The sequence below is a fragment of the Myxocyprinus asiaticus genome, chromosome 50 (assembly GCF_019703515.2).
Source record: "Myxocyprinus asiaticus isolate MX2 ecotype Aquarium Trade chromosome 50, UBuf_Myxa_2, whole genome shotgun sequence".
Lineage (NCBI taxonomy): Eukaryota > Metazoa > Chordata > Actinopteri > Cypriniformes > Catostomidae > Myxocyprinus > Myxocyprinus asiaticus.
The window spans coordinates 24,970,117-24,997,999 of NC_059393.1; the positions used below are offsets into that span (position 1 = coordinate 24,970,117).

The 27,883-nt window shown below is 37.2% G+C and overlaps 2 protein-coding genes across 11 annotated transcripts in view; one reads left to right on the forward strand and one right to left on the reverse strand.

The window, feature by feature from the left end:
* Positions 1 to 886: 886 nt before the first annotated feature.
* Positions 887 to 26,990, reverse strand: LOC127439031 (uncharacterized). Of its 8 annotated transcripts, none has more exons than XM_051695040.1 (11): positions 26,877 to 26,990; positions 23,473 to 23,560; positions 22,074 to 22,178; positions 21,553 to 21,657; positions 17,477 to 17,581; positions 17,192 to 17,308; positions 8,122 to 8,206; positions 7,374 to 7,464; positions 3,594 to 3,767; positions 3,260 to 3,411; positions 887 to 1,054 (listed from the first exon to the last, which is right to left on the reverse strand). In XM_051695040.1, the coding sequence occupies exons 2-9, from the start codon at positions 23,493 to 23,495 to the stop codon at positions 3,760 to 3,762; spliced, it is 639 nt and encodes a 212-aa protein (XP_051551000.1). In that variant the 5' UTR covers positions 23,496 to 23,560; positions 26,877 to 26,990; the 3' UTR covers positions 887 to 1,054; positions 3,260 to 3,411; positions 3,594 to 3,759. The 8 variants fall into 8 exon arrangements, with proteins under 8 accessions (XP_051551000.1, XP_051550999.1, XP_051551005.1 ...); XM_051695039.1 differs by having other exon boundaries at positions 3,241 to 3,411; XM_051695045.1 differs by lacking the exon at positions 22,074 to 22,178 and having other exon boundaries at positions 3,241 to 3,411.
* Positions 26,991 to 27,264: 274 nt separating this feature from the next.
* The window catches only part of LOC127439013 (protein NLRC5-like), a 72,861-nt gene continuing 72,242 nt past the window's right edge, over positions 27,265 to 27,883 (forward strand). For all 3 annotated transcript variants that reach the window (XM_051694979.1, XM_051694978.1, XM_051694980.1), the window contains exon 1: positions 27,265 to 27,396. In XM_051694979.1, coding sequence (XP_051550939.1) covers positions 27,338 to 27,396 — 59 coding nt within the window. In that variant the 5' untranslated portion in view covers positions 27,265 to 27,337. The remainder of the gene's footprint in view (positions 27,397 to 27,883) is intronic.

Genomic DNA, 27,883 nt, shown 5'->3' on the forward strand with positions numbered 1-27,883 from the left:
TTCTTCTGGCAGTTGTGGCTGAAATCTTTCTTGGTCTACCTGACCTTGGCTTGGTATCAAGAGATCCCCGAATTTTTCACTTCTTAATAAGTGATTGAACAGTACTGACTGCCATTTTCAAGGCTTTGGATATCTTTTTATATCCTTTTCCATCTTTATATATTTCCATTACCTTGTTACGCAGGTCTTTTGACAGTTCTTTTCTGCTCCCCATGGCTCAGTATCTAGCCTGCTCAGTGCATCCACGTGAGAGCTAACAAACTCATTGCCTATTTATACACAGACACTAATTGCAATTTAAAAAGCCACAGGTGTGGGAAATTAACCTTTAATTGCCATTTAAATCTGTGTGTGTCACCTTGTATGTCTGTAACAAGGCCAAACATTCAAGGGTATGTAAACTTTTGATCAGGGCCATTTGGGTGATTTCTGTTACCATTATCATTTAAAAAGGAGCCAAACAACTATGTGATAATAAATTACTTCATATGATCACTATCCTTAAATAAAATACTTTATTTATTGCATGATCAGTCATATTTTCAAAATCAATGCCAAAATTTCACAATTTCTGCCAGGTTATGCAAACTTTTGAGCACACCTGTATATATATATAGATAGATATATTGTGTGTATATATATATATAGTGTAAATAAATAACAGATTTGTTTATTTATTTTTCAGTGATTGGGGTGCTGTGGGAAAAAACACTATAAAGGGGTGCCGTAGTTTGGAAACAACTTCCATAGAGGGTTGATATGGTACATCACACTTTGTCACACAATTTCTAAAGGCCTTTTTGGAGGTTACATTTTCAGGGAAACAGTTTAAGCATTTTTTTTAAACAAATGAACTGTATATTATTTTAAGAATACTTGCCTCAGTGTTTAGAGTTTATAGTTTTGATCCTGTAGTAACTCACTGAGCAGTTCCACTCCTGATTCTCCAGGGTCATTTCCTCTGAGATCCAGCTCTATCAGGTGTGAAGGGTTTGATCTCAGAGCTGAAGACAGAGCTTTATATCCTTCTTCAGTGATAATGCAGTTTGAAAATCTGCAAAGAGAACAAACACTTTTTGTTATTTTAAAATTAACATTACGGTTAAAAATAATGCAGGTAATCTGAATCATATTTTTCACAAAATAAGACTAGACTCAGAGAGATTCATCTTTATTTATTAGATTACACATATGCAGATAAACAACGTTTATTTTTATTCTGTTAGTTTGAGCTGATTAAACCATTAGCTCATGTATAAGGACCAAAACTGAATCTCAATTTTATATGCAGCTAAAAATGTTTCAGTTTTTTCAGACATATGACCAAAGATGTGGAACTTGTTTTCTCTTTATTTTATCAAACTTAGAACTCACTGTGCCCAAAACTGCATGTCCTCAGATCATAACTTAATAATTCATACATTAGAATATAGATTGAAATATGCATTAAACATAAGAAAAACAAATATTTGTGTATCAGTGGTGGTTGGTGCTTCTCAAGAGTTTTATAGCACCTATGTCAATTAACAAAGGTAAAATGTGTCTGCAATATTGGCTGGTGTGATTTGCATTCATGCTGATGTTTACCAGGAGAGAAGGGCAGCAGCAGTTTTTATAATGAAACAGCTGTTCAAAGATTAAAGCAATTACTGTTGAACTGGCTGAACTAAACAGAATTCAAATTTTGTTCTGTATGTAAGTTTGCTGACTGTGTTCACTAATTAACACAATTTCAAGGTTGAATATGTAAACACTTAGAAACACTACTATGCAGTTTTGTATTCCTTGCCACAGTCACCTTTGGCTTGCTCACTGGGGGCCTAAAGACAAATAATATTTAAGGCATAATCTACAATCACATTATTCATTTAAACCACACAGTGACGACTAAGACATTACAGACATGACAGCTTTGTTTTCTGTAATAGCATAATTTTCTGTAAAGCTGCTTTGAAACGATGTGTTGTGAAAAGTGCTATAAAAATGAAATAAATAAATAAAAATAAATAAATAATGACAGTGTAGATCAGGGTCGGCAACCAATGGCATGCATGCCAGCATTGGCATGCAGAGGGGTAATCACTGGCATGCCAGCAACAGCGAGAGAGGAGTAGACTATTTTATTTATATGAAATTCCACACCTGCATTCCAATCTATGTACATCTTGATGTAATCCTTCCTCATGATCACACAGCATGTTTTCATGAGCTGAATGTTAGGTTAAAAAAAAAGTTAAAATGTGACGAGACTGCAGTATACCCAACAGACACGTGCAGCGCATGCAAGCCATTTGCGAATCACAAGCCGTCAGCGCTTAACGTTAGGGTAAATGCTCCCGCTTTGCTTCGGTCAGGCTGTGTGGATGACATTAACTCTACATTCCGTGTTTCATTTGTTTCTCTTTATTTTCAGAACAACACATGATGTAATAAGAAAACACCACTATTAATCCTTGGGATTTCCAACCCAGAATACAGGTACACCCTCCTTAAACCATAGTCACACTCAAAATTACATTAAACAATTAAAAGAGAAAACATAAACCCACAATGTGGGGTTCAAAAATCTGAGTCTATTCAAAATATAAATTACACCTGGCAATAAAGTTTTAGGATTTTGCAGGTGCGATTCACCAAAAAGGGCTAAATAATTGATCAGCTTGTGATGCGCGAATGGCTTGTACGTGCAGTGCGAGTCTCATCACACTTTGATAGTGTTTAGCCTCCCATTCAGCTGATGAAAACATGCTGTGATCTTGAGGAAGGATTACATCAAGATGTAGATTGGAATGCAGGTGCGAAAACCTTAATATAAATAAAACAGACTGGTCCTCTCTCGCTCTTGCTTGTGTACTAGTGATTATCCCTCTGCGTGATTTTGAAAAATGTATGACATAATAAAAGATATATTTAAGATTCCACACACTTTTATGATCAGTAAGCAAATTTGTGACATTAACTGTTAACTCATTTTGTACAAAAGGACAAGTTTTATTTCATTAAAGCACTTTCACAAGATGCTCTGTAAAAATTCACATGCAAGATTTTTTATATGTGGGTTTTGCACAGATTTTTTCACTCAAACTGTTATGCTGATAATATAATTTGTAATGAAAAATAAACTATTAAAATAGAAAAATGCAAAATAGAAACATTTTCACAAGTGGACTCAAACTTAGGAAAATCTTAAACATGCGCATGTTTTGTTTGTTGATGGGATACTGGGATAAATGTACTCACTTTAGTCTGTTCAATTTACATTGAGGATTCTTCAGTCCCTCACAGATCTGTTTCACTCCTGAGTCCATCAGAGGACTGTTGTTCAGATCAATCTCTTTCAGAACGGTATCAGAGGAGAGAACAGTAGCTAGAGCTGAACAACTTTTCTCTGTCAGGTCACAATTATTCAGCCTAAACAGACAAACAGCATTATTTTACTGTTGCACTTCAACACACATCAGCACAACAGGCCTTTAGATTTGCTAATACATGTGCTTGGCAAAATTTTATATGTACTATACTTATACAGTATATGTGCACTGTACTTTATATGCACTAAGTTATAATGTATAAAATCAGAAGAGTGTGCTCACTTCATTTTCTGCAGTTTACAATGAGAGTCCATCAATAGGGCAGAGAGCTTCTCTCCATCCAGATCTCCTAATTTATTATGGCTCAGATCCAGTTCTTTCAGCAGTAATGGATTTTTACCAAGAAATTCAGTGTGTTGCTCAAATGCTTCTTCTGCAGCAGAACTTTTCAAAAATCTATTGGAAGTATACGACAATTTTTAGATTATATAACCCAATTTTGTTACATTATTTTGCCTTTTCTAGTTCCATAATTTTTTCCATCATTTTTATTGGTTCACTGTGTTATTAGTTTCAATTCATAGCTTTGACAACTGACCCCAGTTTCACTGTTTAAAATGTGAAATATTGCATAAACTAGCAGAAAATAATCAAGGGGTATTTACACTTGGTCACTTTATGTGTTTGCATTAAAGTCTCCTCCCAATATTATATCATGAGGGGTGCCAAAAGTCACCAGCAAGGGGAGTAAAGAAAAGAGATCTAATTTATATATTTTGCGTGGGTAAAACAAGGATGTGACTATTCAGATGATAAATAATAGGCTAAAATGACATGCACACAGTCTGCCATGGTCCCAAATATGCATGCACAAATGCTCGTCCATAAGTGATCGTCGGTATTACAAACACAACAAAACAGGAGCAGACTATGCTATCAAGTATTTTTTGGTATCATGTTGGACAAATCTGTGTTCGGTAGGCCTACATTCAGAATATTTTAAGTTTTTCTTTATTGTGCTGTTGTTGTATGCAGTTCTCTCCTCCATTGTGATCAATAAAATATATTGTTCTCCATTATCGCTTCTTTTCACTTGATTCTTATGTGCAGAGTGTGTGACATTTATTTGTTAATAAGGCCTATTATCTTTGACCTTCAATGTTCTTGATACGTTAAAACCTCTCTAAGCATGTAACTGAGCATTTATCTACATCATCTCTGACTTTTTATAGCCTACAACAGTAATGTATTTTAAGCCAACAAGTATCCCTTTACCATGGTATAACATTACCGCAGAAGCGATAATGGAGAACAATACAGGTGCATCTCAATAAATTAGAATGTCGTGGAAAAGTTCATTTATTTCGGTAATTCAACTCAAATTGTGAAACTTGTGTATTAAATAAATTCAATGCACACAGACTGAAGTAGTTTAAGTCTTTGGTTCTTTTAATTGTGATGATTTTGGCTCACATTTAACAAAAACCCACCAATTCACTATCTCATAAAATTAGAATATGGTGACATGCCAATCAGCTAATCAACTCAAAACACCTGCAAAAGTTTCCTGAGCCTTCAAAATGGTCTCTCAGTTTGATTCACTAGGCTACACAATCATGGGGAAGACTGCTGATCTGACAGTTGTCCAGAAGACAATCACTGACACCCTTCACAAGGAGGGTAAGCCACAAACATTCATTGCCAAAGAAGCTGGCTGTTCACAGAGTGCTGTATCCAAGCATGTTAACAGAAAGTTGAGTGGAAGGAAAAAGTGTGGAAGAAAAAGATGCACAACCAACCGAGAGAACCGCAGCCTTATGATTGTCAAGCAAAATCGATTCAAGAATTTGGGTGAACTTCACAAGGAATGGACTGAGGCTGGGGTCAAGGCATCAAGAGCCACCACACACAGACATGTCAAGGAATTTGGCTACAGTTGTTGTATTCCTCTTGTTAAGCCACTCCTGAACCACAGACAACGTCAGAGGCGTCTTACCTGGGCTAAGGAGAAGAAGAACTGGACTGTTGCCCAGTGGTCCAAAGTCCTCTTTTTAGATGAGAGCAGGTTTTGTATTTCATTTGGAAACCAAGGTCCTAGAGTCTGGAGTAAGGGTGGAGAAGCTCATAGCCTAAGTTGCTTGAAGTCCAGTGTTAAGTTTCCACAGTCTGTGATGATTTGGGGTGCAATGTCATCTGCTGGTGTTGGTCCATTGTGTTTTTTGAAAACCAAAGTCACTGCACCCGTTTACCAAGAAATTTGAGCACTTCATGCTTCCTTCTGCTGACCAGCTTTTTAAAGATGCTGATTTCATTTTCCAGCAGGATTTGGCACTTGCCCACACTGCCAAAAGCACCAAAAGTTGGTTAAATGACCATGGTGTTGGTGTGCTTGACTGGCCAGCAAACTCACCAGACCTGAACCCCATAGAGAATCTATGGGGTATTGTCAAGAGGAAAATGAGAAACAAGAGACCAAAAAATGCAGATGAGCTGAAGGCCACTGTCAAAGAAACCTGGGCTTCCATACCACCTCAGCAGTGCCACAAACTGATCACCTCCATGCCACGCCGAATTGAGGCAGTAATTAAAGCAAAAGGAGCCCCTACCAAGAATTGAGTACATATACAGTAAATGAACATACTTTCCAGAAGGCCAACAATTCACTAAAAATGTTTTTTTATTGGTCTTATGATGTATTCTAATTTGTTGAGATAGTGAATTGGTGGGTTTTTGTTAAATGTGAGCCAAAATCATCACAATTAAAAGAACCAAAGACTTAAACTACTTCAGTCTGTGTGCATTGAATTTATTTAATACACGAGTTTCACAATTTGAGTTGAATAACTGAAATAAATGAACTTTTCCACGACATTCTAATTTATTGAGATGCACCTGTATATTTTATTGATCGTAATGGAGGAGAGAATTGCATGCAACAATAGCTCAAAAAAGAAAAACTGTAAAATATTCTAAATGTAGGCCTACCGAACACACACCATGATACCATAAAATACATACTAATATCATGGCAAATACTTGATAGCATAGTCTGCTAAATTACACAGATTGTGTAAAGAACCACTGAGCGTTCATTCAAAGCCGAACGCTCTGTTATTATCTGCCTAGGACCTACTGCTCCTGTTGTGTTGTGTTTGTAATACAGATGATCACTTATGGACGAGCACTTCTGCAAGCATATTTGGGACCATGGCAGACTGTGTGCATGTCATTTTAGCCTATTATTTATCATATGAATAGTCACATCCTTTTACCTGACGTAAAATATATAAATGAGATCTCTTTGCCTTACTCTCCCTGCTTTTGTAAGCATTGATGAGATGAGTTACTGTATGTAAATGAAAAATAGGAGTTTAATTTTAATTTTAATAATACATTTTCAGTTAAATTATTTTAGTTTTTCTTTTGAATTTTAGTTTTGAGTAGGGAGAATGAGAAATAAAAACAGAAAAATGCAAGAATTCTACTTTAAATTAAAATGAATCAATTTGTGTTTGTTTGTTTTTCCTTTTGCTGACAAATTAAAAAAGTCACATCTGTCCTTTCGTTATCCAATTTTGTGATTTCAAAATGGATATGGAATGAACGGAAGATACACGGATTAAAAAACAAATAAAGAATTGTTTCTTTCTCCAATTCACAGAACTCGCAGGTATATGATGTGTTCAGTTTAAATCTTTCCAATACATCTTTGGCTGGATAAATCCTATGCAATATTTTGTATGATACTATAACTTTGTTATTGAGACAAAATTGATATTGGATTTTTCATGCTTTGTCCCAAGATATAGCCTACTTCCAAATAAAGAGGAGATGGTCACAAATACTGTATGGCGGCTGCCAGGAAAAAGTGACTCTGATCACAGTCACTTTCAGTGATCACTGAAACAGGTGGATAACAGCAGACCAAAAATAAACATCATTCAAAGGCATATACTGAGATATATATATTCATGCATTGTTTTTAATTATTTTGAGCCGTTTCAATTGCTTTGCAGTTGTCCAAGAGAGAGATGGATTACATCGACACTCAATTGTTCTTACTTGCATTCCTGGATGTCATCCTCGAATTTTGCGACCTCAATTTCTCAACCCGTATTTGACAACCTGAATACTGAGACCTGAATTTCACAACCTGAAATCCACCAATGGAATAATTAAAACTTGAATTTCACAACCCAAATTTCTGAGGTGAATTCACACAACATATTTTCAAATATTGAAAATTAACAGCATTTTTTTTTCAATAACATCAAATTGCACCCAGTAAACAATCCTCATTTGGCAGCATGTGATGAGGTGCACCTGAAGTCAATAAAGAGTTTTCACTGCTGCCTTTAAATGCAGAGTGCACTTCTATTCAGGAGACAGGTTTTTCCACATGCATGCACACTGGTGAACCCCTCCTGAACCCCGCCGCAAATTAAGACAGGTCGCCGGAATTGGACCATGCGGACATGTTGGCCCTCATGTGCCGCGGCATAGGGAAGCCAAGCTGCTCAATTGAAGCTGCCACCCATTGCGCCCCGGACCTTGAGGGGAGCGTGTGGCTGCTGGACCTTGCCCCTTTTACCTGGACCAAACCCCCTCTTCACTCCGTGACCTTCACAGAGAACCAACGCACCGACAAGGACCCCCCTCCCCCACCCCATTTCAATAACACTTCCTTTATAAACACTTTATTGACTTGTATTCAATACTACAACAAGATATTTTTTCCCATAAACAGAATTATTTAAGTCTATTTTTAAAATTTGCTGCAAAATTTGAAATGAAAATAATATTTTCCTACCTGGAAGATCCAAAGGAGATTTTCTTTTAAGTCCTTGCACTTTCTTTGAATCTTTAAGTATGAGTCTGATGTATCATGTTGAACCCTGTTAACAAAATGTAATTGGCCATTGCTATGAATAAATTAACAATACAACATTTCAATACATAATTTTTGGCTTTTCATAAAATGATAAAAATGGCCATTAAGTAAAGATTGATTATGTTTACATGCACAGCTCACAACCTAAACACCCTTAATGATGTTCTTTTATCAGGGTAAAGCCAAAAATGATCAACACACATTGAGGTTTGGTGAGAAACAACCCAAAATCTAAGTGTAACATTCTCGGCCAAAATTAAGTACTTTTAACCGGCAACTGAGATGATGGCTTCAATATACTGCTATGAGAAAGATTTTGGACCGGTGCCAGTTCACAGCGGATGGGGCTGCACGGCGCAATGCTGAAAATACAAAATAATGGAACGACAGAATAATCAAGAATGGGCAACAGACTACAAACTCTTCAGACATGATTAGTAAGTTCTGTTCTCTGGTTTGTGAGCAGCTGTGTTCTCTTCTTTAGTATCGCTGTGGTGGACCTGTTTTTAGGTAAACAAAACGAGTTGTCACTTAATCGCCCCATGTCATAAGGGGGCTGCGTGAATTGTTTCCCTTGTGCAGTCTCATGAATGAACAAGAGAAATGGTCGGTCAACAGTTTCATGAAATAACAATATTCGATTTCGGTTTGTTTCTCACCAAAGCTCATCGCTTTCATTACAATCATGAGTCTCATGGAATAATTTATTAGACTTCTGAAAATATCCAAACATAGATAAATAAACAGACACTGCTTTGTATGATAGCCTAATATTAAATGAACAGCTAAACACCTAAAAACGTAAACTCTGTTCTTTACTCAAGAAAATGTTTTCTTCTGTTTACTTTTGTGTATATTTTATAATTATATTTTACTTGGTAAATATTTATATATTTAAATATTCGTTTGTATCAAGAAAGTATTTTTATTGTTACCATCATTGTATATATATTTTGGTTATTTGTGTAATCTGTTCACTAAAAAATTAAATACATTTTTCAATGATTAGTGAGAGTGGTGTATATTGTTTTTGATTAATTAATGGAAGGACATTTTGTATAGTGCGAGGAATTATATTGATTATATTTGCCGGTGGCATGTTGATGGCAGACCAGCCATGGCAAGCCACTGGTGGTGTGCCACCCAAAAAGCGCTGGCTTTTTCTCCCTTTGTGTTAAGAAAAAGAAAGCAAGCTAAATGGGATTGTTACAACACAGGGGTGAGTAAACAATTAATGAATTTTCATTTTTGGGTAATCTAATCCTTGAAGCCCAAAGTATACTTCAGTTTTGACGCAAACGCTAAGCGTATGCGTACAGTCGAATGCTCAGGCTTTTTGAAGTACTGTATACTCCTTTTGACTGTGCACGCATACACAGGCAGTTGATGCACACGTGCTAAGATTGCTGAGATACTGGACTATTTTTCTTCAGGAGCTCAGCCCCATAAAGATGTCTTTATATTCCTACTGACTCAAGTTATACAAATGCAGGTACCTACTGTCTTCCTCACACACGTGCTCTTGGCGTGTACAACTATTGTTGTTTTTCCACTTTCTTGTACTGTTGTTTACAGTGTCTTCATGCACTTTTTAGTGAAAGCAACTGCCCAATGGTGAGAGTTGCCACCTTGTGGACATAATAATTAGTGTATGCCAATGAGAGAGCAAGAAACAGGGCACAGGAAGTTTCAGTGGGAGGAGTCCTGATGTTCCTGCAACAGAACATCAACTAGCATGGCTACTGTATCAAGAAAGTCTCATTGGACTGAAGAAATGGAGGAAAAAGTAGTGGAACATTGGCAGGAGCACCAGTGCCTATTTGATGTTTCCTTTGAACTGTACCACAACCAGGTGGAGAAAGAGAAGAGTTGGAGAGAAACTGCCAATTCTCTTGGACAGTCAGGTAAGCAAATAGGTAGATTTTTCAGTAGGAGGTACTTTTTCATATTGTAACCAGTAAAATATATGATGCCTTTACACATTATGTAAAGACGATTAAAAACATACACATCATATTCTGAAATGCATAACATATGATCATGCATTTGTTTTCTTTCTTGTGTAATTCTCGTATCACTTCTCGCGTGTATTCTGTTGTGAAATGTAATTTGGAGTCCAGGCAGAGTCGTCGGGGATTCGTCAATAGTGAAATGTTTTGTAATGTGTTCACCCCTGTCACCGATTCCTCGTGTAATTTGAAAACCCTACGACTTCCATGACAAGACAGACAGTTGTGTAATATGAACGGTCCCACAAAATCCTGACATCTTTGATAGTCATGTAGTGTGTAGGAGGCATAAGCAAACAGTTTGCATGGTTAGAAAATTCGTGACGCCATGCAAGGAGCAGACTTGTGAGCGACGAGCTCTGCACACTTTGCTAAATTTTTAATTATTTTCATGGTATAATCTGGTGAAATTTGATACACCCAGTTACACATTTGATGCAAAACATGGCAAAGAAGTCAAAATCCTCGGGCTCTGGAGACATTAAAAGACACTTATGTGTTCAGGATGAAAGCCCCGACAGGTCTGTGGACCAGGGACTCGATTTGGATGGCGCGGTGGGAGAAGGAATCCAGTGTCAGTTGTCCAACATGTTGGTGATGTTGACAAAGATTCTTGCTGACTTGGAGGATCTCGCTGTAATACGTCAATCGATTATGGCGATGGAAATAAAATTCTCTGAGCTAGTTACAAGAGTGACTGATGTTGAAAAACGAATTGATTTTCTGGAATCTTCGGAGAGGGAATTATCCGCTAATCCGCCCGCGACCAAAGTTGATTTGGAATATCTCCTTGAAAAGCTTGAAGATCTTGACAACAGAAGCCACAGGAATAACGTTCGAATTGTTGGAATTCCAGAGCATGAGGAGGGCAGAGATTTGGTGAAATTCCTAGATGAGTTTTTCCCGAGTCTGCTCGACATAACAGGCCACAAGCTGGAAATCAAGTGAGCTCACAGAGTCCCAGCTCACAGATTTGCTGAGGGAGATAGGCCCCGATCAATCCTGGCCAGATTTCTAAGATCATCCGATAAAGATCTTGCGTTGCACCAGGCGAGGAGCAAAGGGAAGCTTTCTTGGAAGAACCATAATAGTTTCTTGTTCCCGGACTTTGTGAGTTCGACAAGAGAGAAATGCGATCGGTTCAAGGAATGTAAGAAACTCTTACATCGGCAAAAGATCTCGTTTGCTCTGATGTTTCCAGCCAAACTGAGAATAGAAACGAAGGTCGGTCGCAAAGTATTTATATGTCCCAATAAGGCAATGTCTTTTATAGAATCAATGGCTGAGTAAACCACTGGATGTTTCTCATGTGAGTGGGTCGACTCGCTGTACTTACTCTTGAGGAAGCTGGGCGACATTTTGGGTTTTTTGCGTTGGTTCTGCCGTGCGGCTGGAGCTTGTTTTGTGAATAACACTTTTCCTTAAAGAAACTTTTGCATTGAAGAAAGACTACTTTTGCATTGAAGTTCCCGGACAGATTGAGAATAGACACTATGGATGACCGCAAAATATCTACATCCTCACACAAAGGATGTATTTTATAAAGTTGATGGATTGTGTAAGTCATGGTATATAGTTTTATGTGGCCTCCGAGTGAATTGACTCGATCACCCGGGGAACCGGGATGCCAGTTTTGTTTCTTTTTGTGTTGGCTCCGCCTAGCAGCTGGAGCTTGTTCTATTGAATAACATTCCTTTGGAACAGCTGCGGATTAATCTGTTTGTCCTTCGTGCTTATTCCTCCTGCTGGCTGTAGTTTGTTTTGAGTTTTTGTACGGGAAATTGAATGAGTACGTCATCCGCTGAACTCATAACAGCTGGCTCACTGAACATTTGTTTGTCTGTCCGAGGAATCTGAACAGTTTTATATCAGCTGGAATTTGTTTTGTGGAAGATCACACCTGAGACAGTTCTGTGAATTAATCTACACATTCTTTGTGTTCATTCTTTCTATTGGCTGGGTTTATTTTACAAAGTATTTTCTGTTATGTAAATTTGCCTCACAAATTTATGAGGAAAAATTGAGCAATCCGATGGCAAAGTTGTCGTGGGGACTCGTGGGCGTTCATGGACCTTCTGAGTCTAGAGGGACTGTCACTGGTTGGCGCTTTCGTGCGCGGGGTTAATGCGCACGTTTTTATTTTTTCTGTTTGTTTTATTAGGAGGGAAGTTCGGGGTTTGATTGTTTCACTAATGGGGAATGTGGTCTGTATAATTTTGTTTTTGACACACAGTAAATTTTTTTTATTATATCAATATGTCAGTTGTTACTATGAGTGTACTATCTCTCTCCACATGGAATGTGAATGGGTTGGGGCACCCCATAAAAAGAAGGAAGGTTATTACTTTTCTTAAACATAAGAAATATGATATAGTGTTTCTTCAAGAAACACATCTTTCCCCGCAGGAAGCTGAAAAATTTGGGAAGATTTGGGGTGGGCATGTTTTTTTTAGTGTTGGCTGAAGTAAGAGCAAGGGAGTCATTATATTGGTAAATAAACATTTACAATTCAAATGTCTCAAACAGACTAAAGATAAATTAGGGAGAGTCATTATTGTTTTAGCTGAAATTCAAGGGCAAAGGTTGATTTTGGCTAATATTTACGCACCTAACGCTGATGATCAGGGCTTTTTTATAGATCTTGAAGGGATGCTGCAAACCGCTGGCACCCCTCATGATATAATATTGGGAGGAGACTTTAATCTTTTGATGGACTCAGTCCTTGATCACAGTGAAGCAAAAGTGTGTAAACCCCCTAGAGCAACATTGACGCTTCACAGGATGTGTAAAAATCTTGGTCTTACGGATATTTGGAGACTTTTGAACCCATCTGGTAGGGACTATACAGTTTTTTCATCAGTCTATAAGATTTATTCTAGAATAAAAAATTTTCTCATTTCATCTGTTGTTGATTGCTCAATTGAAAATATCTTAGTCTCAGATCATGCCCTGGTGAGTTTAGAGGTGTTGCCATATACAGAGAAAAAGAAATCATACAGTTGGTGCCTTAATGTGTCCCTTTTGCAAAATCCTGATTTCCAACAAATGTTAAAGACTGAAATCAATGTTTATATGGAGACCAACTGGTCCTCAGTATCCTCTGTGGGCATGGCTTGGGAGGCACTCAAGGCAGTTCTTAGGGGTCGGATCATACAGTATGCCTCATTCATCAAAAAATCCAAAGCACGAGAACTCGTGGAGTTTGAAGAGAATATTAAAAGTGCCGAGGAAGAGCTGAAGTGTCGTATGTCATCTGATGGCCTCAGAGAATTGACCCGACTAAAATATAGGTATAATACTATTTTGTTGCGGAAAGTGGAATTTTGGTTATTCAAGGCAAGACAGTCATACTTTGAGCCGGGTGACAATGCAGGGAAGCTTTTGGCTAGATATATAAAGCAGAGAGAGTCTCTTTCTATCATTCCCTCAATGAAATCTGCTGGTGGGGAAATTTTTACCTCAGCCATTGATATTAATAATGCGTTTAATGAATTTCTATCTTGATCTTTATAGTTCCACGTCTTCGTCTACTGATGAAGATATTAGAAACTTTGTGGAACCATTAGATCTTCCTAAATTGACGACTGAGCAAAAAAACTCTCTTGATTCTGAGATAACCTTGGAGGAGCTTGACGAGGTAATTAAGTCCCTACCTACTGGCAAGACTCCGGGGCCAGATGGTTTTGCCGCAGAATTTTTTAGATCCTATGCTACAGAACTGGCTCCACTTTTGTTAGAAGTTTATACTGAATCATTAAAGAATGGAAAGCTTCCTCCAACCATGACACAAGCCCGGATCAGTCTCATTCTTAAAAAGGACAAAGATCCAAGTGAGTGTAAAAGTTACCGTCCAATCTCCCTGATCCAACAAGATGTAAAAATATTGTCAAAAATTTTGGCTAACCGATTAAGTAAGGTTATGACATTTCTTATACATATAGATCAGGTGGGATTAATTTGGGGCCGTAGCTCTTCTGATAACATTAGGCGTTTCATCAATATCATGTGGTCAGTAGCGAATGATCAATCTCCGGTCGCTGCCATCTCACTTGACGCCGAAAAGGCGATTGATATGGTAGAATGGGATTATCTTTTTAAGATTTTGGAAATATATGGGTTCGGGAGTACATTTATTGGTTGGATTAAGTTACTTTATAGACACCTTGTAGCAGCGGTACAAACAAATGGATTAATTTCAGATTATTTTACTCTGGATAGGGGCACTCGGCAGGGTTGCCCTCTTTCCCCTTTATTGTTCTGTCTTGCCCTGGAACCATTAGCAGCCGCAATAAGAAAGGAGGATGATTTTCCAGGGGTGGAGGCGGGAGGTGTGGCGCATAAGCTTCTGCTTTATGCAGATGATATTTTATTATTTGTCTCTGAACTTACTAGATCTATGCCTTACCTCCACAGAATTATTAATTCCTTTTCCAAGTTCTCAGAATACAAAGTCAATTGGTCTAAATCCGAAGCTTTGGCTTTGACAGCATACTGTCCAGTAATGGCTTTTCAGCTGGGCGCCTTCCGATGGCCCAAACAGGGCATTAAATATTTGGGGATTTTATTCCCAGCAAATTTGTCTGATTTAGTTAGTGTTAATTTTGACCCTTTAATAAAAAGATTTGAGCGATGTGGGCAGGTGGCCTTCATTACATTTATCTATGATTGGGAAGGTTAATGTTATCAAAATGAACTGTATTCCAAAATGTATCTACCTGCTACAATCTCTCCCTGTAGATGTCCCCCTCTTTTATTTCAAGCAATTTGATAGCATAGCGAAGTCCTTCATTTGGAATGATAAACGTCCCAGATTGCATTTTAATAAGTTACATAGGCCGATTGACAAAGGTGGGCTAGGCCTACCCAAGATTTTGTTTTATTACTATGCGTTCAGTCTCAGACATTTGGCTCATTGGTCACTTCCACCTGAGAAAGCCCCTCCCTGGTTTGTTATTGAACAGGCAGCTCTTGCCCCTATTTCACCATTACAACGCATCTCTATTACACCTCGTTATTTCGCATTTACACTCGGTATGGACTAAAGTGTCCAGATTGTTTAAATTGGACACTTATTTAAATGTCGCCTCAATTATATGGCAGAACCCAAGATTACGTATTGGCAAGTCCCCTTTCTGCTGGCCAGAGTGGATTGTGAGGGGGGTTGCTACACTCGGTGACCTATATGAAAGTGGAGTGTTGAGATCGTTTGAAAACTTGGTCCAGCATTTTGGGATCCCCAGACCTCAGTTTTATAGATATTTACAATTGCGCCACCTGCTTTGTACTATTTTTGGGAGTAGCACACACCCCCCCAAGGAGGCAGATGCTTTGGGTGAGGTGATTTCAGCTTTTGGAAAAGGTCTTGAGGCATCAGTGTACTACTCCCTGTTAATTCAGAGTATGTGGGACAGAGCCTTAACTTCTATTAAGAAATTGTGGGAGAAAGATTTGAATTTGGTATTGGAGGATGGAGTGTGGACTAAGATTCTGAAAATGTCAAGTCTGTATCTAGAGATGCAAGGGTTCGCCTTATTCGGTTCAAGATTTTACATAGATTCTATTGGACCCCCTCTAGACTGTATAGGCTTGGTCTTAAAGACACACCTACCTGCTGGCGATGCCAATCGGAGGATGGAGATATAACCCATGTTTTTGGGGGTGCGTTGAGATCCAGTGGTTTTGGTTGAGAGTTCAGAATTTTGTATGTGAGGTCTTGGGCACTCGGGTTTCATTTTGACCCAGACTCTGTATTTTGGGAGATGGGGCAGAAATTAATGTGGAGAATAAACATGTGGAGGATTGGGTCCTGACCTGTGTTATGGTCGCCAGGTGGGTGATTTTGAGGGGTTGGAAGTCAGTTGGAGCACCCCCGTTTCAGGAGCGGTGCTCGGAGATGGGGAGAGTGGCGGCCTTAGAGGAGGGGTCTTATAGAAGTCTGGGGAATCCGGATCTGTTTGTGGGAAAATGGGGTGGATATTTAGCATTCTTGGAGGGTTCTCGGGTGGAATAGTGGAGAGAGAAGGGTAACTGTCAGTGTGTGTGATTTTTATATTTGTATATATATGTTTTTTTATTATTATTATTATGATTATTTTTCTCTTTTTTCCTCTTTTAGTTGTTTTTTTTTTGTTTTTGTATTATTTTATATGTGTTCATCTAAGACCACAGGGATGTTTGTTGAGGTTTGGGGTGGGGTTGGGGTTGGGGAGGAGGAGGGGTGGTAGTGGGTGTTAAAAGTTGATTTTGTGTATTTATAATTATGTTTTGTTTTCCTGTGTTTTAATAAATAAAAATGTTAATCATAAAATAAAGAAAAATCGCGATGCACATGTACAGTGCTCTGCTGAAGACTAAATTTATGTCATGCGTCCTGTACGCATACACTAAGCATTCACGCAAAACCAAAGTATACTTTGGCCTTTACTGGCTTTCTGGTGACCAATGTGTCTTTTGCCCACTATGCATGTATGTTAAATGTTTTGACAACAAAACCAGAGAAAATACTGATAATTTAATTGCATTGTCAACATTTCTGAAGTTGATATACAAGTTGTTACCTATGGAGTCAAACGGTAACCAAACAAGAGCCTGGAGATTTAGATTTTAACAAAGGACCTTTTTCATTCCTTAAGAATGAGAAGGTGATTCTGCAAACCCACTATCTAGCCACAGCTGCATTTCTCTTTTTGCTGATATGGGTCTCAAAAGTATTAACTCAAATTTACGTTCTTATGGTTTTGTACTGAATTCTCCTCTCAATAAACCAGGTTGCGATTTATATTTTCATTATTATAAGAGTCACTGCATGCAGGGAAATTTGCTTCAAAAGGCACAATGTAGTCAGGTAACATGTTATGACTTATTCAATCTCTGGCAAAAATTAAACACATCATAATACACATTTTGGGATGGTAGATCATTTAAATTGTAAATTTAACTGTTCAGTGTAAACTCTGATATCTCTCAGTTTGTGTACTCACCTGTTCAGAAGATAAGATGCCACTTCTGCATCACTCTTTAGTCCCTTCTGTGCTTTTAGAGTTTTCCACTGTTTAAATTCTGAACAGATATTTACGGTCTGTTTCCAACATTGATTACTAAAAAAATACATAGAACAAAAGTCCATAAAGTTTAGAGCTGACTTTAGCGCTTTGACCAAACCATCATCAAACCAACTGGTTCAGTTAGTTAAATTTTATGATACTCATTCAAATACTTTCTAATACAGTGTACATATGACCAACAATAAGAAACATGTGAAATACCTTTTGGTAGCTGATGGTGTTTCCTTGCTGAAGTTTGGTACATCATCTTTTGACTGATCACTCTTCTGAGACACAGAGCTAAGTACTAGTGAGTCTGCTCTTTCACTAATGATACAAAGGAACAAAATCAGCTCTTACATACAAGTCTGGGCCCTTATTCACTAAGATTTTTATCTTACCACTAAGAGTTCTCCAAAGAGTTCCTGGTTAAGAGTTTTTGCATAAAACCTATTCACAAAACTAGTTTTACTAAGGAAATCTTAATGTTAGAGTAAGGTGGAGTTGACCTCGTTGCTAAGGATGACTTAACTATGGAGCCATATTTGTGCCAAAACTTAAACAAATATAACATTTTGCAAACACAATTCACTTCATAAAGAAAAACTAGACTCTCAAACAAACAGAAAGCGATTTGCAAATACAAAGTGGAATTTAAGAGAAAATCAATGGTAGTTGTCGTGTACCACTGACTTGACAAACAAATGGACTGGGTTTTACAAATATAAAAAATGTGTTTCATATTAGCCTATGTCATATTTTGCAAATAAATTAAATATATTCTAGAAACTCTAGAGGATCATTGAACAAACACAAAATCCCATGTGAAAAAATCCATAACACTTGTGAGTCACATGACTTTTGGCACAATTTTCTCAACCACAGTCTTGTTTTTCTCACAAATGCATCAATGCAGATTTTCCCACAAATAGGTTGAGCAACATCCTCTTTCAAAACAGTAGATGGCGCAGTGCTGCCAAATAGGCTACCTAACATTTTTTTCACTCAGTTATGTCATTATTATTACAATGTTATGTGTTAGTAAATGCTTAATATCTTAAATTAGTGTCTAGACAAGATGATGTGCAATTTCAATGTATATCAGTATTTTCACATTATTTTTGTCTTGATCAGACATATGATGGACTTCAGTTCAATGGACTCCTGGACATATTGGCGAACATTTTGGCTGCATGCAGTTCAGTACCTTTGTATAAGACTACACTTTTTAATTAGTAATGAGCAATTTACATGCTGGTTTGGGAAACAGGCATTGCTCCATTGTTACATAATATACACTATTATTTAAAATGATCTTAAAAGCATAAGTTGCTTTTTATATTTTTAAACAACTAGTCAATTTATAACCCTTTTTATATGTGTCCTACAGTCATTTATCCTGTTTGATAGCCAAACAGTGTGGGCCTGGGACCACTAGGGCTGGGGTGGTAAGGGCTTTAAAGTTTTCTTTGTTGTTTTGAGAGATATTCTGGAAGAAATTATGAGTTACAAATTTGATTACAAAAATTAATTTTTGGTAAGGGAGGATTAAGTATAAATAGATCAGTTCAATTAACTATGCTATGATGACTACAAATGGTATTCCTGTTTGTTGATTTTATTTGCAGTTAATCCATACTGAGCAGCAAGTGTACAATGGTTACAAGTGAATGAAGCATATTAAATAGCTGTCAATTAATTGTCACATCAAATACATCTTGTTAAAATGACAAAGGATATAATTTTTACAACACAATTATCTCGTTATCATTATCACGCTGTTACAAGAACATTTCTTGTTTTAACTAGATCAGTTTTTACTACAAACTCATTTTACTACAAACTCAAAATTTTGTTATTCACAATATATGTAGTAATAACAACATAACTAAGTGAAAAAAATATTTGCTATGTGGCAGCACTGTGCCATCTACTGTTTTGAAAGAGGACGTTGCACAACCTATTTGTGAGAAAATCTGCACTGATGCATTTGTGAGAAAATCAAGACTTTGGTTGAGAAAATTGTGCCAAAAGACACATGACTCAAAAGTGGTGTGTATTTGTTAACACTGGATTTTGTATTTGTTCAACGATCCTGTAGAATTTGTAGTAAAGATTGCATTTTTTTCTAAAATATGATGTAGGTTCATATGATTTTTTTTAAATATTTGTAAAACACAACACATTTGTTTGTGGTACATGACAACCATCCTTAATTTTCTCTGAAATGGCACTGTGGCAGCGGGGGCGTGTTCAAGCATCTCTCCGGAGAGAGAGAAAGCGGTAAGGGCGCTTACACCTGAGCTAGTTTATGTCTAACACCTGTCTCTAATTTCAGTGAGCACAGGGAGAGCGGCATAAAAGAGCCACACCGCCAGCAGATGGGGAGAGAGACTGGCGCAAGGAAGGCCACGGTGCTACATGTTGTTATGTTGATGATGTAATGAAGTGGAGGTGCTTGAGTAAATATTTGCTTGTGAAGCTATCGAGTGTGTGGAACTGTAAGCGTCAGGGTGCACAATTAAATGCCTACCTGAACCAGGAAATCTTGCTTCTCGCCTCCTTTCCACTGAGAAGTGTTACAGGCACCTTGTGTTTTCAAATCACTTTCTGTTTGTTTGAGAGACGTTTTTCTTTCCAAAGTGGATTACGTTTGTTTGCAAAACGTTCTATTTATTTGTTAAGTTTTGGCATAAATCTAGCTTCATATTTATTATTTTAAGAGCGGGCTCTTTTAAATCGTCCAAAGTGAATGAATGACACCTTTTCTCTGCAGCGAGCGCACATCCACAGGAAAACATACGCTATGAATTATCGGATGATGTGAGGTCGGGAGAGGGCATATACAGTAAAGTTTGATAGATGATTTTGCTGACAGATGACAGAAATTTCCAACTTATCTGTGCTACACTGTTTCATTTTGCCTGTGGCTAGAGAGCGCTGAGTTTTCAAAAAATTTAACCTCTGGTGTAATTGGGTTGTTCTGGTTCGTGGGAGAGTTAACTGCATCTCTAACTAACTTTGCAATAATGAAAACACCCTCGAGATTCAGACGATAACTTTTTAAAAGGTCATAATAATAATAATCTAAAACATTGTTTTAAATGTGGATTGATGAAATTGGACATACTTCAGGTCATTTGTGATTCAGGAGGACTTTTAAGCTGTCGTGGGTTTAGGAGCTATTTTATGTGTTAAACTTCTTCATGAATTACTCTTAGATTAAAAAACAAAAAAAAACAAAAAAAAAAATTTGTCCTAAAATTAGAAGTGACACACCACTAATTTTTAAGAGTTGCTCCTAAATTTCTGTTAGGAGCTACTTTTAGCCTGAAGATTTTTTGTGAATATGGGCCCTGTTCTCAAGCGACAAACAAAGCCAATTTTCATTCTGAATTCCAATGCTCACAACCCCAGCATTTAGAAGGTCCTTTCCAAAGAATTCAATAGGGATGTCAGGAGCAAAACTTTTGAAATGGAAGCCATTTAATTTTTTTATGCTCTCTGGAAATGTTCTCTTGGTGATAAATCAAAAGCTAAATTATTTATACTGTCTTGAATATTCTAAAAATATTTGACAAACCCCTTGTGACTTACATGACAAAGATTTCAACTAAAAACGGAAAACCTTTTATGTGTTTTGGCTGTTCGTTTACATAACGGCGTTTTGGGGCCTGAAAACGCAAACTTTTAATAAACGGGTTTCGAAGTGCAAGTTTTTGAAAACGATGCCGTTATCATCTCCGCGTAAACATACAAAAACGTGAATTTGTGAAAACGATGATGTCATGTGCACGTGTATTACATGTTCAGTCTATAGGTGTGCGCGCGAGAACTTCAAAACAACGCGCGAGACATTCAAAACTACAATGGTGGTGTTTGTGCTGTTCATTGTCTTTATTGACGCTTCTCCAGCAAAGTGTAGATTTACTGCATCTTCATTGTTTGTATTCAGCGCTCTGTGGAAGAATGCTTATGTGCGCAGGCGCGTAGTGTTTCTTTACAAAGTGACATCGCCAACTACTGGCCTGCCATGCATAATACAGTGCTTTTAGTCGTTTTCGCGGATCTGTGTGAACGGGGATTGTTTTGATAACGTTGTCGTCTGTACGTGAAACTTTTCAAAAACGCAAAAGGAAAAACGTTTCCGTTTTTAGTACATTGTTGTCGTGTAAACGTACCCTTAATGTTGCCTGCATGTCTGAGAAACAAAACTCTCAATTTCATTGATAAATACTTATTCAAATATTTTCTAATACAGTCTACATATGACCAACAATAAGAAACACATGAAATACCTTTTGGTAGCTGATGGTGTTTCCTTGCTGAAGTTCACTACATCATCTTTTGACTGATCACTCTTCAGAGACACAGAACTGAATACAGGTGAGTCTGCTCTTTCACTAATGATACAAAGGAATAAAATTAGCTCTTACATACAAGTCTGTTCTCAAGCAACAGACTTACAGCCACCCTTTATTCTGTATTCTGATGCTCCCAACTCCAGCATTGATGTCTTGGGAAAGAACCATCCCAATGCTGATGTCAGGAACTAAACTTTTGAAGTGGTAGCCATTTTCTTTTTTCTTTTTTTTTTCTTTTTTTTTATGATCTCAAGAAAATGTATCTTGGTGATCAATCAAAAGCCAAATAAATTGGTATGTCTTGAATACTCTGATCAATATTTTAGACACCCACTCCGAGAAACAAAACTCCCAATTTTAATGATAAATTCTTATTTAATGATTAAATACTGAATGAATGAGATACTTTCTAACACAGTCTGCATATGACCAACAATAAGAAACACATGAAATACCTTTTGGTAGCTGATGGTGTTTCCTTGCTGAAGTTCACTACATCATCTTTTGACTGATCACTCTTCAGAGACACAGAACTGAATACAGGTGAGTCTGCTCTTTCACTAATAACACAAAGAGCAGTGCTATGTGAGATTAGAATTAATGCTTTTTTTACTTTTTGATAAACAAATTACTGAAAAGAACAGAAAGGACATTAAAAAGAGACCATGTCTCAATGAAACAGATTGCATGGATCTCATCTTTGAACACTACTTAGACAAACAAACCAAAGTTTTTCTCACATAATGTGTATTGAAATCCAACAGACACAATGCACTGGTCTGCAGAAACATACAGTATGTGGTTAAACAGAGAATATTGAGTTGACCTCATCACATGCAATGTAAATAATGAAACCAATGATGACATCTGTGACAACTCCAGATCCACTGCAGATAATAAGGTAAATTTCCTTGAGTATGTGCTCATGTGACACAACGCGCAGTGAAAGGGTCTCGGTGCTAAAGTTCTTTGCCACTTCACAGCTCAGTCACTGGAGAGTGCATTCTGAACATTTACTAGCTAATAACAGACCTTTTTTTAGTGACATAGCATGAAATTTTGTCACATATGCAAGTGAATCACTCGCATTGTAGAGTGTTGTTTAACATCTTTCATGTTCCACACAAGAAACTCATACAGGTTTGAAACACATGAAAGTGGGTGAATGATTACTGAATTTCAATTTTTGGGTGAGCTATTCCTTTAATATCTGAATGTCCTGTTACAATGAATGACCAAAAATACTAACAGTGAATTGCTGGTTCCTCGCCCTTCAAGATCTCCACTTAACCATAAGACACCCCTCCATCACTCTCCAACAAAAATTACTTCTCCTGGTGGTACGCCCTCTGATCAGTTCTGCTTTTTTACCTTTGTAAATAAACACCACCACCAGTGGCACTTTGTACAAATCATGTCCCCTATCACAGTTTCTTTTGCATCAATATAAACTGCCCTTTATCATCAATGCAAGTTAAACAGTGACAAGTTAAACTAACTATTTCCTGCATTCATCTATTGCACTGTGGAGCCTAGAAAACTGATCAAGGTGTTTCCCTCCTTCTCACCAACATCATCTGATTGAGTTACTTCTTTCTTCATTTGTGTTCTGAAGAAAGAAAGTCAAACACATCTGGGATGGCATGAGGGTGAGTAAATGATGAGAGAATTTTCATTTTTGGGTGAACTATCCCTTTAAGATCTGTACACACCTGCAGTTGCATTGCAGTCAAGTTTATGTATCAGGTCTTAACACACATCAATTATACATTTTGCTTTGATCTCGTACAAGTTGTCTTTATACACTTTGGTACCATGACAGAATTGTACCCTAAAAAACAGTCATGGTCTCACCTCTGTTCCTCTGAGAAACTCATCTTTGTTTCTTCGCTTCTCTAACATTACTTCAGCAATGTTCATCACTTGTCTCTTTATGTTTGACCTGGAGAAGACAATATGTTGCATAGTTAAATACATGATAGTTCGAGTCAAGTTTAGCAACAAGCAAGCAAAACAAAAATAAAACAACTACAGTGCCATGTAGTGTAACCAAACTGTGTATGGATCATTTCAGTAGGTGAAATAAAATTAACTGGCTCCCATTTCCTCACTTCACAAATCAATGCAGGAAATAAAGATTGTCAACACTGCGCTTAATTTTTGTCATAGTTTCTTTTAAATATGTTGTACGCTTACGATGAGTGCAAAAGAGCTCAAGCAATCTCAACTTGTACACTGAAAGCATAGTACGGCTGACAAAATGGTTAAAAGCTAATTTACCTGTTTAACAGGTGTTGTGCCGAAATCGGTGACCTATCTAAATCTGTCACTAGAGGTCGCTGTTCAGTAGGTTTTCGTGTGAGAACGCATCCGGTGCTCGTGCTCAGTGAGCGTCACCACGCGCTGACAAGTGACGCGAGCAACAGGCGTGTTGAGGGGGCGGGGCTGTTTAATGCCAACACATTTCTTAGAGAAACCGCAGGGTCACCAGATCTGACAGTACATTAAAGGTTACCGAAATCTGTTACCAATCTTTAATTTCAACTAAGTGTGTCTAGTGTTCACCAAACTCATTCAGGTGATGTCTAATCTCATCAGTGTTATCCTCTAAAAGATTTTTTCCTGTGATATATGACCATGTTTAGACGGAGGGTTATCAGGAAACTGACGTTGACAGCCCTCATTATGTTACAGCTGACATCGACGTGGAACACCCTGGTAAATGAGCTTGAATAATATAAAACAGGTCAGAAAAGAGCACAACTCTTCAGATGCTGCCTCATTACCAATGGCATTAAGCATAAAAGAGCACTTGGTACCCTAATGGGGGGCGATTACGGCATCTACAATACTGCTGAAACTTCTCAGCTGATTTTTATTTTTCATTATATTTTCTAAGAATTTGTAACCCATAAAATAAGCTTTTATTGTTAAGATTCCCATTCTCATTTGGTTTAATTTCAAGTGAGCTGCTTTAACTAAGTTTGATTCAACTATCTTTACATCATCTGAAAAATAATAGGGTAATAGGTGTAAGATAACACCCTAGACTTGCCACAGTATCACACTTTTCACGCCGGTGTGGTGTTCAAGTTCAAACCAACTAACACCGGTATTACCGCTGGTTGGACGCTAGGTAGTACTATGGGGTAATTTCCGTTAAGCAATAGCCTACACAATAATGCAAGGCAGATTGATTTCAAACTTTGAACTTTATTTTGTATTTATTTTAGCTAAAAATTCAAATGAAACTGAAAAAATGATGTGCAATTAAAATTGAGTTAGTCGACTTTTTGAAAGATGGCTTTTCAACAGTTGTGAAGGGCAACATCTCTTTGGCATCGAACCTATTCCATCCATGCATTCTCTCCATCATGGGCTACCGGTCGGGTATTTTGTTGTCTGGCCAAAAACATCACTTATTGTAGGTTGTTGTGGGTTTAATGTTGGTGTTTTATTACCTTTCATCCCAGGACCCAGTTTAGCTGCTTCGGAAGGGTAATGACTTTAAATGTGTGTGAATAAATTTGTTATATATATATATATATTATATATATATATAGTGGGGGGGGGGGGTGTTCGGAGGGAAGGGTTTAGGTTAATGTAGTTTGATTCCGTGTTTCCTGTTATGTTTGTTTGATCTGTCATTGGAATCAATAAAATTAATGATAAAAAAAAGATCTAAAAACAATTCTAAATGTAAACATAATAATTATAATGATGATAATAATCACTGAAATATAAATCATGGTTCGAGGTAAACATGTTTTTGTATTATTTTATGTTTTTATCACAGATGTATAGGCTGCAGAGTTGTACTCACAATAAACTGCTCTGTGGAAATAAAGTGAACTGAACTATTGCATTGATATTGGAAGTTCCATTCATAATGTTTCCACCAGTATAAAATTTTACACCAGTGTTGTCACTTGTACTGAGTAAAACCAGTAACACCGTACACCGTGGCAACCCTAGTACACACTGCAAAACAATACAAAAAAAAGAAGACTTTAATACAATGCAACTCTAACAATAATTGAACATCAACTTGTTGTCAGCCCTGCTCAATCATTTACAGAACAAATATACAAATTGAAGTCTATGTACAGTATTGTACATATGTACATGAAATGCATGCTGGGCAAAGGAAATTGTTGTCATTCATACAGCTTGAGTAAATAGTCCACCAATTAGCACCTAATAAACACCCAATATGCTCAAAATGTTTTTGAATTTTGTAGAATACTGAACTCAAAATTTAAACAAATACTTTAAAGTCTTTAAACTATTACTGTTTTGCAAGTAAAATAACCATTGAAAACAAGCACTATGTATAGTTATTCTTTTTTGGTAATGATTAAACCAATTAATGTTAGGTATACATGCCAGATGTCTTTGTAAAATCTAACGTGCAAGGGAAACATAATTCCATACACTCTTCACCCTGGAATTTTCACTTTCATTAGTAAGTAAGGAGTTATTTAAGAGAAACTTTTATCCAAAGGTACTTCAAGTATATTTGTTAGACATCACTTGAAAGAGTTTGGTGAACACTAGACACATTTAGTTGAAATTAAAGATGGGTAACAGATTTCAGTAATCTCTAATGTATTGTCAGATTTGGTGACCCTGCTGTTTCCCCCTCAACACGCCTGTTTCTCGGTGACGCTCACCGAGCACGAGCACCGGATCGCGTTCTCACACGAAAACTTACTGAACAGCGACCTCTAGTCACAGATTTAGATAGGTTACAACACCGGACAAAATATGTTTCTTACGATTTCGCATCATCAGAAAACAACCGCCAAAAATGAAAGACATTTTTGAAAATAAATACATAAATAAATAAATAAATAAAATTGACTGATGTAAATCAAAATCGTACGTTAAAAGAATAGAAAGTGTTGGCAGTGGTTTATGAGCAATGAAGTGTTTTCTTCACCATCGTGGCTTCTAGAGACAGAATACTTTCGATTTCGCGTGTTTCAGAAAACAGACAAAAATGGAATGGAAGTGGGGTTAAAACGCCCTCAAAAGCACTTAATTTTCAACAACAAACATTTTTTTCCCTTCAAATGGTTTGCTCACGTAACTTCAGGATGCTTTCATGACGCCTTTAGGCAAATAACTGTCTCGTTGCGACTTTAAAATCACACTCATGTCTACATATGCAAACTACATAGAAAATATGAGCTCCTTGTCCTTATTCCCCCACCCACCCGTCAAATAATTGTAATTGTAAAGGCATTAAAACTTACTTTTTGATTTATGCACATCCAGAAGTCTAGTTTCAACCACTATCGAAAATAGCTCCTCACCTTCTAATTTTAAGTGAGATAAGCGATCTGATTGGCGCTCTGGGAGGATGTACCACCCAGTTATTCGTAGAGCCAATCAGAGTGCTTGAATAAACGTGAGCAATTTCTGAAGAAAAAGTATAGAAATGGAGTCGAGTAGAGTGATCATTAAATAAGCAATATTTGGAAGAAAATCATCAAATGTTTTGAAAAGTAGCATTAAAATGATATTCATGATATTCCGGATGTGTATGACTGTCTTTCTTCTGCTAAACACAAATGAAGATTTTTAGAAGAAAAATCCTGATCTGCCATGTTATTGAACACAGTTAAATATGGTCATCTCTAGGTCATTCAAAGTGGCTTCACCAACCCAAAGATGCCAGTGCTGAGCCTTATGCCATGGACACATTGCTGAAGTGATGTCAAAGAAGCGAAGACAGAAATCTACCTCTGAGATGAGTCTCTCAGAGGAACAGAGGTAAGATGGTTTCTCTTTATGATTAATCATGTTAAACGGTAACCCCCCAAACCTCACTATCAAGGACTATTTTTCACACTATTGCAACATCCAATGTTGTACATGTTTTCTTTGTTGTTGTTGTTGTTGTTTTGTTTTGTTTTGTTTTTTTGCTAAATATTTATCATTAAAGATTAGAGTTTTGTTTCTCAAACTTGCCATCAACATTGATAAATGTTTAACAAATCAAATGTGAATCATTACAATTTGTTTGATTTTGACTTATCAGCAAGAGGCTTTACGAGATTCTTTTCATGTGACTTATGTGATCATAAGAAGTGATCAAGCCCAGATCATCAACAGATACAAATTCGTGTCAGTTTATTGGAGTCCATGGACTTTAAGACAAAGAGAAACACTCAGGAATGAGGAGGAGGAGGGAAATTAGCTTGTCAGGTCCAGAGTCCAAAAGGGAATTGCAGGAAATAGGTATTAGATTGTATTTTGT

Coding starts and splice junctions, on each gene's coding strand:
- LOC127439031 (XM_051695040.1), bottom strand. CDS start 23,495: ATGAGTTTCTCAGAGGAACAGAG. Junction 17,309..17,476: donor ACACCATCAGCTACCAAAAG/GTATTTCACATG, acceptor GTATTTTTTTAG/TAATCAATGTTGGAAACAGA. Junction 8,207..17,191: donor GCATCTTATCTTCTGAACAG/GTGAGTACACAA, acceptor TTTTGTTAACAG/GGTTCAACATGATACATCAG.